This window comes from Xyrauchen texanus, chromosome 8, assembly GCF_025860055.1.
Source record: "Xyrauchen texanus isolate HMW12.3.18 chromosome 8, RBS_HiC_50CHRs, whole genome shotgun sequence".
NCBI lineage: Eukaryota > Metazoa > Chordata > Actinopteri > Cypriniformes > Catostomidae > Xyrauchen > Xyrauchen texanus.
Genome location: NC_068283.1, coordinates 29,498,951 through 29,513,137, shown reverse-complemented (window position 1 = coordinate 29,513,137; position 14,187 = coordinate 29,498,951). Strand labels below are relative to the sequence as shown.

At 40.9% G+C, this 14,187-nt stretch overlaps 1 protein-coding gene across 9 annotated transcripts in view; it reads right to left on the bottom strand.

The window, feature by feature from the left end:
* Positions 1-683: 683 nt before the first annotated feature.
* LOC127647278 (RNA binding protein fox-1 homolog 1) overlaps positions 684-14,187 on the bottom strand; it is a 425,943-nt gene continuing 412,439 nt past the window's right edge. For 7 of the 9 annotated variants that reach the window (XM_052131433.1, XM_052131432.1, XM_052131434.1 and 4 more), the window contains 2 exons: positions 5,244-5,319; positions 684-2,629 (listed from right to left, as the gene is read on the bottom strand). In XM_052131433.1, the coding sequence (XP_051987393.1) occupies positions 2,507-2,629; positions 5,244-5,319 (199 nt within the window). In that variant the 3' untranslated portion in view covers positions 684-2,506. Of the gene's footprint in view, positions 2,630-5,243; positions 5,320-7,857; positions 7,911-14,187 lie in introns of all 9 variants that reach the window. The other 2 variants (XM_052131435.1, XM_052131437.1) reach the window with 2 other exon arrangements.

Genomic DNA, 14,187 nt, shown 5'->3' with positions numbered 1-14,187 from the left:
TTTATTAAATTCCGTCATACCTTGACGAAATGCGAGAATGATAACGAATATCTCCTACTTACAGTTATGGAGGGCAGACAGGTTCAGTTTTGATGAGAGGGCCCTATCGTTCTCCAAAATAATGTTCATCATTCTATGTTCTGAATAATGTCATTTGTGGAGCACTTATGCTAATTATTTTCATCAGAGGAATGAACCTAAACGTTTATGGAATTCTATAAATCTACAACTATTCATGGCTTTGCTCTACTTTCTCAAAACTGAAACAGTTCCTTCCACAAAAAATAAGCTGATAATGTGCCATACATATCAATTGCTGGTGTTGTTTCTGTGGGAAATGCCTCTCTCTCTCTCTCTGAATATTTCAGAGCTGAGATGTTTCATAACACTTGCGAGCTGAAAGTGAGGAAGATAACCTAATCAGACCTCACGAATCAGATCTCCATCCTTAATACAGAGAGAGTCTTCTTAAAGCCATACAGATGACCACCTCAGACCTGGAAGCATAAGTTGCACTTAACCTCTTTGGAGATGATCATTTCCCTTTTCGCCTTGAGCTTTTAAATGTAATTTTACTCAATGAAATCACATCAGTGGAAAAATGCACTCCGTCATCGGGGCATAAGATCCACCCTGGCATCATTTCCCGCATTAGCGGCGCAAAAAACGAAGCACAAATTCCCTTATCTTGAGAAACTTTATTGTTATTGTTATGCAGATCATAGTGCATGCACATACAATGACAAGGAGAAAGCTTGTCCACAACACATACTTAAAGCAGAAAGAGCAGAATCACAGCAGTGGGTACGATATTTTTGCCAAGTTTGTGTGATGTGACGTGCACAAAGTACACGAGGATATTTGCAGCTAGCTAAACTAAAGCTGCTCTTTTGTTTGTATTTTATGCAATTAAACGTTTATAAATACAAAATAAAGAAAAATGAGATATGTGACAAACACCTCTAATTAGGAATACTTGTAAACAACATGAAGGGAAGTCTTCGCGTATGCACAGTCAAGCTGCGACTCTTCGAGAACACTTTGATAGCTTGTTTGTGTAGCACTTGTAAATGACATAGTTATCATCATTGTTCCTATTTACATATAGATATCTTTTTCACAAGTCATATATTTCTCAGTTTCTTGATAATCAAACAGTTTCAAAGTGTAAAGGTGTTCTAGAAAATAATAGTACAAAGGAGGTCACATTAAAAATTATATCAAAACGAAACACTCGAAAGAAGAAGCGGGAAACCAAATGAAACAGACAACGGAACGTTCCACAAGTGAAGAGTGATGAAAAAATTGCAGGTTGTGTGTGCAAAATTGTACAGTTGACAAAAATACTATGATTATATCTACATAATGATTGCATTACTTTTAAAGTGTTGATATAAATCTGTTTTATGATTCCATAAAAAATGAGACACCTTTCTCTAACAGTTGGTCTACCACACTAAATCTAAAACATTATACAGTTGTGTTTTTCATATAAGAGAACATTTCCACTGCACAGATCAAATTTAATACACTGTTAGTTTATTTTTTTCCCACTCTCATCTTGTACAAATAATCAAGAGTTTCTTTACTTCTGAAAAACAAAAGGAAAACAAAAACAAAAAATATAATCGGCGCTACTGTCGCCGTCTTTTTTTCCCATGAATTATCTCTCCCATATTATAAAAGTCAGCATTTATATCAATCAAAGTACTGGAAGTACTGTTATATAAAAAGAACATCTTGTGTTAGGCCTAAACTAGTAAGGGTCTGACTTAAGGACTAGATAATGGTTAAACAGTAAAATACTGTCATGGTGAATTTTGGGGGAGTTTCTATCAGCTGCTATGTATAATTGGAATATACACATTGAACACCCCAGGAACATAACCTTTGGCTTTGAGTAATGACTGATATAAGACAGCTTAAATAGTCGATACCTCAGTTGTCTCTCGAACCAGCTCTGTGTCTACTGCCAGCCCAGTCTTTCACCCACCACAGAGATGTCTGCCTATCTATTCCAACCCACAACCCCCCTTTCTCCTCCTCTACGGCACAGAACCCAGAAATGAAAGGAACCAAGGAAAGACAAAAGGCTATGTCAACAAAAGCAGAAAACACTGGACGACTCTAGTCACTTACACTCTTACAAAATATGATAACCCAAAGGTGACTCAAAAATGTATCATACATAACTCATTTACATGATAAAGCCCTAACAATTTGTATCTCATTTTTTTAAAATCTTTTTCAAATCTAGCAGCTCTCTAGATCACCACAGAAACCTCTACAGCCAACAATCTATGTAATCTTTAGAAATTAAAAACCCACAATATTAAAATACACAGCACAAAATATCTGAGGTATAAGATGAAAAATATCCATTTTGTCTTCTCTCTCTTAAGAGATGCTAAAATGATGCACTACTGCATGTATTGCAATACCCGGGCCTCTGAATTACTCCTCCTTTACCCCCACAGGAAGATTCTCAATAGGTTTTGATAGGTTTTTAGTATGGCGCGAAACGACTGTATCCTCCTCTGTATATACTAGCCTGCAAAGAAGAAAGAACGAGACCCACATCGTCGGCATGGCTCCTGGTCTTGGCATCAGTCAAGGGAGCAAAAGGATTCTGCAAGAGAAGCCATGGGTTTGGACATGTTTAATGGACTTCGCTCAGAGGAGACCTCCGTTCGCATTCAGGTTTTTGCAGTACATACCCCCCGGATGAAAACCAACCATGTTCCTTCATGCAGCAAGCACACCAACACATCACATGCCAGAAGAGATGCATTTAGCTACTTAAAAACATGAAGAGGGTGAAAGAAAACACACAAGTTAACAGAGCACTTTAAAAAAATAGCATGTATTTTGTATGGGTGTTTCCGATCAAAAACGGTTCATGTACAAATATGGTGGGCACCCAGACACATGCTGCTCGTTGGTCTTCATCGTACTCTTTCATCACTGTCTCTCCTCTGCCTCTCTCACTCTTTTAGCTGTTACTGCAGCACCACTTAGGTGATTGATTTAATTATCAAAATGACTAATTATTCCATTAAGGGGAGCGCTCGGCTAGGTGATATTCACAAAATTAGAAATATAATAACTAACATGCACTACACTGCCAAGAAATTAAGACATTTATCACGTTTACTGGGAGGATTAATGTGGCATTTCAGCTGCCGTTAGCACAAGAGACAAATTCAATTAAGTTTAAGTGAGGAGATGTCAGCAGTGCTAAAATCCATGCAGGGGGAAAAGGTGGAAAGAAAAGGAAAAAGAATGAGGCTAAATGACGAGCATGCACAGAGGAAAGAGCTGGAAAGGGATAAATAAGAAAAACAGAAAACCATGGCAGTTCACATTAAACACTGGGGTCTGCTGCAATGGCCTGGGGAGTTGTTCTGATTGGACAGTTATGATGACACATACTTTGCTGTGACATCAGTGGTCTAAACTAGCATATTCTGTTATTTTGTTTTATATATGTATTGATAATTTAATGCCTATTAAACTTGCGGTGCATTTAGTTGTTATCCAGACTACTGTTGAAACGAACATGTATGAGCGTGTGATCACCAGTGTTGGGAGTAATCCAATGATTACAAAGTAATTAGTTACTGTAATTTAATTCCTTTTAAAGTAAAAAAGTGGTAGGACTGGGTAAAAATATAGATTTTACGATGCATTGCGTTCTTCGTTAATACACAGATCGATCTGTTAATCTATGTGACAACACTTTAATTTCCAAATTTCATTCCATGTGAGTAAAAAATTTCTGTGATTAGGCACTGACTGGTAAATTTTCAGATTCTAACTCACCAGTGTTTGAGTAGTATAGTGGTGAACAAGTACACCAGTGACATCCCTTCATATTTGAGTAGTAAAAGTTTTGTTTGACTTGTTCTCTTTGTTTCCAAAGATGGAATCTATCCATATGTAATTGAATAATGTCTCATTTAATACTCTTTCTGTGCTTTACAGTCAGTTGTTGATTAAAACCACCAACACCACCACCACCAACAACAACAACAATAAAAACATAGAATTTTAATCTTACATAGAATGGATGCGATAAAGAGACGCATCCTCTCTCACATGTTCACTGGCTGATGCAGGTAGTCTTAAAGGAACAGTACTTTTAAAACATGTTCTACATATCGTCACCTTCCTAAAATAATGTACTAAGTCATTTTTTGACAAAAATGATTTTTTTTTTGCCTAAATCATCTCTGGCCACCTCTGGTAAAATTTCTGAAAAACCTGGAAAAATGACTTAGGACATTATTTTAGGAAGGTGACGATATCAATGTAAATGCTTGTAAATATTACAAAATATGCATGTAAACAATAAACATGCTACAAAAATATATAAGCAATATAATATATCAAAATTTAAGACATTAGTTGATGGAATACAATTAATTTACACATTTTCAAAAGCTAAAATTATGAAAAACTAATTTGTAGAATTAATATTTTAGAATTGTACCTATAAGGGATACTTAGAATGTTAGCAGATCCCTTTATAATTAACAGCATTAGTTATTTATTTTGTAAACAAAATGGACATTGTAACCTGAAAAATACCCATATGAATTTATATTGAATCGGAATCAAATCTAATATAGTAAAATAGTTTATCAGAGTATAGGTACTGACTTCAGTAAAGTTAATAACATTTAATTACAATACTCAGGTAAAACAAAGTATCTCTAAAATAATATTATTTATGTGGAATACATGTTTGCATTTATGTGACAGCTAAGGGGTTTGCAATCCTGTTTACAATTTTAGAGTAGCAATTTGTAATTTGTAGTGGATTACTTTTAGCAACTTTCACAAAACTGGTGGTCACATGGTACACGCTACTTTTCTTAGAAGGTGTCAAAGATGAACCAATCACAATCACTTGCGATTACAGGATAGGGCATTTTATGTAATCATTTTCTAAAATCGCAGGGCTGGCCGTCAATTGGTATCTCAGGTACCAATCTTTGGATTAACAGATATTAACAAGCAAACTTTTTTGTGTACAAATGGCCACAGTAAGACAAATAAAAATTTCTCAAAATTTGAAAGCAGGCCAATGGAGGGTTTGGCTTCTCAGGCCTGTAAACACCCTTCTTGAGGAAGATCCTGTTGATTTTTATTGGGCATGGAAGGAGTGTTGAGAAAAAGAGAGGAAGTGTAGAGGAAAAGACAGGAAGAGAGGTGGAGATGGAAATAGTTTGATAGCTCACCATGGCACCAACGCTGTATGTGGCTGCTGGAGCAAGTGCGTGGTTAAAGGGGTCGGCAGCATAAAATCGTCCGTAACTGTGGAAACACATATCGAATCAGATTAAATGCACCAAGTTTAGAATCGCTTAGATCTCCTTTGCTATGCAAACACAAATGTCATACAGTCATATACAACACCACAAACTGAAACAACTACATATGGTAATAATGATTACGGAGTGTTTCGAAAATGACAATCAAGTGAAGTCAGAGAGGAGACTATCACATGGCTCTTGCTGTCATGCTGCACAGCGCAGAGGAAGACATTACTGTTTGAAAGTTGAAGGGCTGCTTGTGCAAGACATTTCTATAGTGAAATTTGACATTTGATAGTACTTTTCAGCAGAATTACTTTATTCATACAAGTTTAATTTTGTATTCACATCAGTTTTAAGAAGAGGAATTTAATTGTTTATTTTCCAATACACTTGCACAAAAAATACCTTCAATTTTGTTTTATAGTTTAATCTAGACATATTGACAAAATAGCAAGAATACATCACAAAAAACAAAACAAAACAACAACAAAAAAAGTTTTTTACCAAATCTGCAGGAAATATAAATCAAAACATCTGTTTATTATGAAAATGTCAATGTTGCAGCACATGACAGTGAGGCATATAAAGCTTCTAATATACACTATTCTCCATCAAAGACTTTAAGATTGCAGACTTTAGAGCATGACATGTGAAAATAACCTGGAATATATGTTCCTTTGAGCCTTGTTAAGCATGCATGGTGTTTTTGGTCCAAATAAGAGCCAATCAGAAAGCAGCGAACAGCCTAGAAACTAGGCAATTTACGTTTTCTTCCACTCCTGACGATTAAGTAAGTTAATTCATTGCAAATTTGTATTAGAAATGTTTATTCAACACACAGTTGTGTGTGTCTTCATATTTTATTGCGTGGCCAAGTATTTTGACCTGAATTTTCAGTGTTTACTGGGGTTAGATTTAATGAGCATGCAGGTAGTGATCAAACCAGGGCTGCCTCCACTCGTCTGGAGCTAAGAATGAAAAGGTGACCCTCAGGATATCACACCTGGTGAATTATTCCTAAAGTGTTAAGTAAAGAAAAAATATTGATTGGAAATGCTAGAACTGGGGTTGTTAATTGCTGATTGAAGGACACTGAAATTGTTTTCTGGCTGTTTTTATAGCATTCCCAGGTGGAAATTCATTTTTAATTTGTGGATGCGTCGGATGAAAATTAAGCTTAAATCTGTCCTTGCAACTATTGGTTTGCTCCTTTCTGTGATCTGTTCTGTTATACTAGACAAATCTTCTTGCCACCTATTGAGACAGACTGAAGGCAAAAAACCCTTGATTTATGAGACCGGTAAGCTCTATGTTTGATAATGAACACCAATGACTCTAACATATGGCTAAATTAGATCTGGGCCCTGATCTACAGGTTTATCAATCTCAGATGGCTGGGATATATCTGCATTATTGACTACACGCTCATTATTTTGGAAAATGTGTTCTCCAGCAGAGCTATTCCTCTAAATGTATTGACTTTTCCCACCAGAAGACTGCATGGACAGCTAATTTCTATGCTTTCTTAAACAATGGGAGGCTGCACTTTAGGGGCTCTAATGCTAGTTTCTCCATCCATAAACCCTCTCCTTTTCTTACTTACTGATTACATTCCCTGTGAAAGTAAGACATGCGACCTTTGGGGTTATCAGCAATTATTGAAGTAGGACAATTAGACCATAATTTGCAAGTTTTTCAGACTCCAAATTACAGATTGTGTTTTACAGAAAACAGCTGATGTCTTCAAGAAAGTGCCTCCTGCTAAATTACAGCCTTGTTAGCATATTCATTTTCCCTGGTTAGAAAAAAAAGACAGAAAAAGAAGGACAGAAAGAATGAAAGAAAAAAAGGCTGTCACAAAATCAATGAGTGGATGGATAGGTCCATTTTCCCTTTAGTATAACGCGGCTGAAACCACTAACAATCACACTAGTTTCATTCCAAGGATCTAGTCAACTACAGCCAATGTGCAAGACACCATATTCTACATGAGCAACCTAGATACGAAAATGACAACATCATCAGAACCACCACACGCCTGTAAAACAATCACAAACTCTCACACATACAAATCAAATGGAGATGCTTTGAAAGGGAGGCAGCAAGGGAGAGCGACAGTGGAGAACAGAAATGAATGGTGGAACACAGGAAGGATTGAGACAGAAAAATCACATAGATTCCAAGCTGGTGACAAGCGTGTTCATTTCACTCTTCAAGGAACACATGCCTCTTCCAAGCAGTGCCATGGGAGATAGAAACAAGTGGATGAGAGCTATGAATGCAATGCCTTCCAGCTATCCTCATGCAGTACTCCAAAACTCCACTTGGTCCAAAAAAGAGCATTCAAGAGAATGTATTGAGAAAAGAAACGTAACATCTACTAATCAAAGGGGGGCAAAAATAAGGAGATTGCCGGGCAATAGAAGTTCTCACTGTTGGGGTGCATATAATAAAAAGGGTTTGCTCGCTCCCTCATGGGTGCATCAAGAAAGTGAGTGTGATTTGTTATTCATTTATATTTATTTATTTATTTTACCTGAGGAGGTGTTACATGAAATTTCATCTGCTGCAACGAAGACGAAATGATTTCTGCAAGAGAAGATACAATTTACAATACCGCTTGCTGACTGGCTGGATGGACGAGATGCGGGGTGGGGTTGGGGGGTGGGGTGGGGGGGTGGGGGGGGGTTGTTAGGGATTGGAGAAGAAGGTAAGGGGGCGGGATGGTGAGGATGCTTGGCATAAATGGGTTTTAGATCACAAGCAAAAGAACCAGTGCTCTATGTGCAGTCCCTCACGGATGGGAGAGATAGAACAGTATCGACATTGAGGGGAAAGCATGATGGGGGATTGGAGATGCAAATGTGCACAAGGGAACAAAGAAAAAGACATATACAGTACATCAGAGATGAGACTAAATCATAACTTGAGAATCGCATAGCACACAGGGTAAAGCCGGGGGGCTTCAGTCTAAGACTGGGGCCGATTCAATAGAAACTGCAGCCGTGCGCAAGATGCTTTCTCTAAGATGCCACTCTAAATGCCCTCTCCTCTGTAAACCCACTTCCTCCATCACTATTGTTAGGAAAAAGTCAGGGAATTGCATTCACAGCATTACTGAATAGCGCTGGATGGCCTTGAACGGTCACATAAATGAAGACTGTTGAGCCCATTGGAACACCTGAGACTGTGGCTATTATACAGGGAGGATATTGGAAATCAAAGCAAATAATATTATACATCAAAGTGCTGATGTCAGACATCATAAACGGGTCTGTTAACTGAGAAAAAAATACATTGTGTGTTAGAGAAAAAAACATGATTTGGAATCTATTTTACAAATATACTTTTTTAAATATTAAAATAACCTTTTATCATGAATTCTAAACTAAGTACAATGGGGTCTGAGACCACATAAAAAACATTTGGAATCTGGAATTAACCAGAATGTTTCAGGATATTGAAAGTTAAAAAATAAATGTTATGATGTCAAATGAATAAGAATTATTTGAATAAAATGAATAATGAATTTGTTAGTATAAACAGTCAGATTTCCTTGCTTTCATTGAAGTACACAAGATCATCTTTGGAATATTCTCAAATCTTACTGGATAACATGGATTGTCTCGGGTTACTTAACTGTAACCCCTGTTCCCTGATAAAAGCGGAACGAGATGCTGTGCTGACTTAACGCTTTGGGAACAACTTTAGTTGTGACCAACTGTGAATATGTGTGCAACACGTCAATGAAATTGTCCAGAATTTATAGCCTGACATCATTGGATGCACCTGTGGCAGGGCTATAAATAGATGCATCACAGGTGCATCATCAGGTATTTTGTCTGAAGAGCAGTCATGGGGCATCCCAGTGCCGCAATGAAGCGCAGCATCTCGTTCCGCTTTTATCAGGGAACAGGGGTTACAGTTAATTAAACCGAGATGTTCCCTGTCAAAAAGCTACACTTTGATGCTGCGCTGACCCCTTACAGTTGTGTAGTTGTGCTCACAAGAGCGTGAGAGGTCTCAGACATGAGCTTGTGATGTTGACTCAAGGACATATGAGCCCGGAGTGGCATGAACATCCAAACTATAAAATCTTATGAATGTGTGCAGAGAGGACCAGCCTGCCGCATTACAAATATGCTGCAGAGGGACAACTCTAGCCAAGGCTTTAGAGAAGGCGACCCCTCAGGTAGAGTGAGCCCTGATGCCTACTGGCGAAGCTTGACCGCACGCCTTGTAGGCCAGGGCAACAGCGTCCCTCACCCAATGAGACATAGTCTGCTTGGTGGCGGCCGCCCCTGTTGCAAAAGAATAGTTGCCCTGACTTATGCCACTGGCTAGTGTGGTGGACATAAGTCTGAATGGCACGGACTGGACAAAGTCTGTGCAGTCTTTCCTGCTCCGGCGTTGTAAATGATGGGGAGCAGAAGGCTTCGAGAGTGACTGGATGTACAGTCGAGAAAGGAACCTTAGGCAGGTAGTCAGGATGAGGGTGCAAATTTGACGGTGCAAAATGGCTTAAGCCATTCCTGGGGCAAAATCTAAGCAGACTGGCAAGACAGACAGAGCCTGTAGATCCCCAATTCTTTTTAGAGAAGTAATTGCCATAAGAAAAACCATCTTGAGAGTCAGAAGTTTATCAGATGCTGACTCTAGAGGTTCGAAGGGGGTCTCAACCAGACCCTCAAGGACTATTGCTAATTCCCATGAAGGGATCCTGGTCCTAGCAGGAGGTCTCAGTTGCATGGCTCCCCAACGGAACCCCGTCAATCAAGGTGTGGCAAGCCAATAGAGCAGCCACGTAAACCCTGAGAGTGGCGGGGCATGTGCCTGTTGACATTTTTTTCTGCAGAAAGTCCAGAACTAAATCAATCTGGCAGTTAACTTAATCTGCATTATGTGCACTGCACCATCTTTCAAAGACACCCCCATTTATTGGCATAACTTCTTCTAGTAGAAGGAGCCCTAGCACTTAGAATGGTCTCGATAACTACAGGCGAAAGCCCAGTGTCCCTCAGTTGGTACCCTTCAGAGGCCAAACATGAAGGTTCCACAGCTCGGGGCCAGGGATGAAATATTGTCCCCTGCACCTGAGACAGAAGGTCCCTCCTGTCCGGAATCGCCCAAGGTGAGCCGTCAAGGAGAGACATTATCTCCGAGAACCATACCCTGTTCGGCCAGCGCGGCGCTATCAGTTAGAGGCAGGACCCTTGCTGGCGAACTCTGGCCAAGACTCCCGGAGCAGAGAAACCAGGGGAAACGCATACAGGTGCATTCTGGGCCATGTAAGGAAATGGGGTCTGAACCACATAGAAAGGGAATGAAGCATGCAGCGCGTAACCTTTATTAGCCTTAGGGGACTGGCCCTTGGATGAAATCCCCTGGCTTTTAGCCACAACTGAAACGGTCTCATGTGCAGAAGGCCCAAAGGGTTCACCGAGGACGCAGATGCCATGAGACCTAGTATTCGATGATACTGACGAACAGTGCAACCTTGGCCTAGCCTGACTGCTCAAGGTGTTCTGAATGATTAGAGCGGGAGAAAATTGTGCCCTCATTATGATCAAATTCCATACAATGCCCAGATAGGTAATTCCCTGAGTGGGAGAGAAAACGCTCTTTTTGACATTGAGTCTCAGACCCAGAGAAACCAGATGAGCTAAGACGATATCCCTGTGCTGAACGGCCAGTTCTTGAGACTGTGCTAGTATCAGCCAGTCGTCTATGTAATTCAGAATGTGGATGCCCCGGACTCGCAATAGAGCCAGTGCTGCATCCATGCATTTTGTGAATGTGATAGGGCTAGGCCGAATGGAAGAACCTGATATTGGAAGGCTTCGCCCCCGAAAGCGAACCTCAGGAACTTCCTGTGCTGTGGCAGAATTTCTACATGAAGGTATGTGTCCATGAGATCAATCGTGACCTACCAATTGTGATGTTGGATTTGGGACACGACCGTCTTGATAGTTCTTGACTGAGCGATTCAAGCCTGAAGATCTAAGCTCAGACACAACCCCCCACCCTTCTTGGGAACCAGGAAGTATCTGCTGTAATAACCTGACTCTTTCTCTGGAAGGGGAACATGTTCTATGGCCCCTGTCAAAGAGATTTTGCAGTTCTTTCCACAGTAGACATGCTTGCTCCGGTTTCACGGTAATGGAAACCACGCCGTTGAAAGGCATAGGACGGCGAACTAATTGAATTCTGTAGAATTTTTCTACTGTTCTTAGAACACACATAGAAATAACTGGCAGAAGTTTTCACACTGCCAGGTTCTCTGAGATGGTATTAATTTTGACACTTCCTGTTGAGGGGATGTCGAGTGTTCCCTGTCCTGGACTAAGGCAGGAAGCAACGGTACACCCGACATTTCGCTGGAAGCCTCTAACACCCGAAACATGGAGAATGGAGAGGTTTCCTGGAGGTATCGGGAGGGTCGAAGTGGATGATACACTTGCCCCGTCCCGAGGGATTTTTTCCTCTTAGAAATGACTGCCCTGAGGCCTTGCTTTGGGGGGTGCTGAGGGCGACGAGCCGGTCCCCAGTCTCTACGAGGGGGAGCACGACTTGCCACGCTTTGTTTCTGAGCCTCCCTTCTAGAAGGACCGGGGCAGGGCTGGGTGCCCCTCCCCCTGAGTGTGGCGTGGAAGGAATTTTCTGAAGGCTTCCTCGTGATTTTTCGCCTCCTGGAACCTGGTGATAACTACATTCATAGCGTCACCAAATAAGCTGGAAGGCGAAACCGGGTAATCGAGAAGGAAAACTTTGTCCTTGTCTCTGATGCCTGACAGGTTGAGCAATAAGTGTCTCTCCATGCTGACTAAAGCAGACATAGACCGGCCAATGGCGCAGGCCGTCTACTTGGTCACGCGGAGAGACAGATCCGTGGCTTGACGAAGCTCGGAGAATGCCTCATTGTTGACCGTGGGGCCCGCACTCAGGTCCTTCAGCCTGGTATGCCTGTAACACTGCCATAGTGTGCAGGGCAGCACCAGCCTGACCTGCTGCCTGATAAGCCTTCCTATCAAGCGTGGCGGTAGTCCTGCACGGCTTTGTGGGGAGAGTGGGACTTGTTAAAGATGATGCCGAGCCAGGTGAGTGATAACCCGCAAGTGTCTCTTCAACCGGCGGCATCACCAAATACCCCCGTGCCTCAGCACCCACGATAGTCTAATATATCGACGTCGAGGGCACGAAGACACAGGATGTATAAGGTTTCCTCCATGAACGAGAGAGCTTGTCATGGAAGTCATCAAAGAAAGGAAGGGACTGATAAGGCATTCCCTTCACTTGGCCACCAGACAGAAATCTGTCCTCCAACTTAGAGCGTTTGGGGGTCTCTTGTTCGCATGGCCAGTCTAATTGAAGCCTGGCCACCGCACGAGTAATCACCTTGAGTAATTCCTCTGATGATTTATTATCATGCCCGGAATGCTCAGAGGTGGGTAACTCAAAGTCCGCAGACTCAAGAGATTCATGGTCCCCCTCATGAACCGAGGAGGCACCGGAGCGCGCTTCAGGATCAGCTGGATCTGGGGAGAGAGCGAGCGATAGGGACAGACCTGTCTCTTGCTCCTCAGCCAGATCTATACGAGAGCCCCATGATAGAAGTGTGGGCCCTGACACTCGAGTAAGCAAGACGAGTGCAAAGCATTTTGATTGAGAACAGATCGCAATGCTCACACCCGCCCCAATTCAAAAGCAGCATGCTCTTCCCCCAAACATACAAAATAAAACTGGTGTGTGTCCCTCTCAGCCACAGAGCGTAAACAAGGGTACAAGCATCGCTTGCTCTGTCTTTCAGTCATTTTCTTTCTTTTTTTTTTTTTTAAAGAGAAAGGTTTCTGCGCACTGCCTAACACAATCTAACTCCTAACAGAGGAAAGTAGAATGTTTCTGACAAGCTCATGAAGCACACACACAGGGTGATCTGAAGACAAAAGATCTGACGATGCACCTGTGACGCATCTATTTATAGCCCTGCTACAGGTGCATCCAATCACCAGCAGAGGCTATGAATTCTGGTCAATTTCATTGACATGTTGCACACATATTCACAGCTGGTCACACCTAAAGTTGTTCCCAAAGCACTAAGTCAGCGCAGCATCAAAGTGTAGCTTTTTGACAGGGAACAATGGGTTTTGCTAGTCCATGCCAGCTCGAGTGAACGCTGTTATTAAAGCAAGAAGGTGACTTACCGTACACTAAAAAATTCATGTCAATTTTCAATGTAACTTTTCACTCATTGTTATGCTGATATTACAATTTGTAATAAAAAATGTATAAATTAGAATAAAAATAGAAACATCATGGACTCTTTCAATTTTTTTCAAAATAACCCCCAAATCAAGGACTTTGACTTTTTAAAAGTTGACAGGACAAATGGGTAATGTAGGGCAAATGGTGAATTTTGTGTAAATAAACAAGTCTAGCATGAGCCGTGTCATTGGTTGCATTACAAAGGCTTCATGATTCACTGCACAGGTGTGACAAATGATGTGTCAAGGCCTGATCTAACATCTAATTAGAGACATAGGTTGGCCGATATATTGCCAGGCCCCTTTTAATTGCTGCTTGGAGCTATATTTAATAACTAAATGAATCATTCATTCCCGTTAAGCTTTTGGATTGAATCGGCCCTCTTAATCATGTTGGGGGCTTGTTGTGAATACAATGTTCTATTCAGCATGATAGTATTGACCGTCCCAACGTGCGCAGACACACACACAAAGCTCAATTTGCACAAATAACTTCTGGAAGTAAAGCTCAATGCAGACATGCATTACAAAACATGCAATAAATGGTGCACTCACAATAAATCACAGTGTCTTACAAAATTAACAAATTAAGATATGTGTTGACT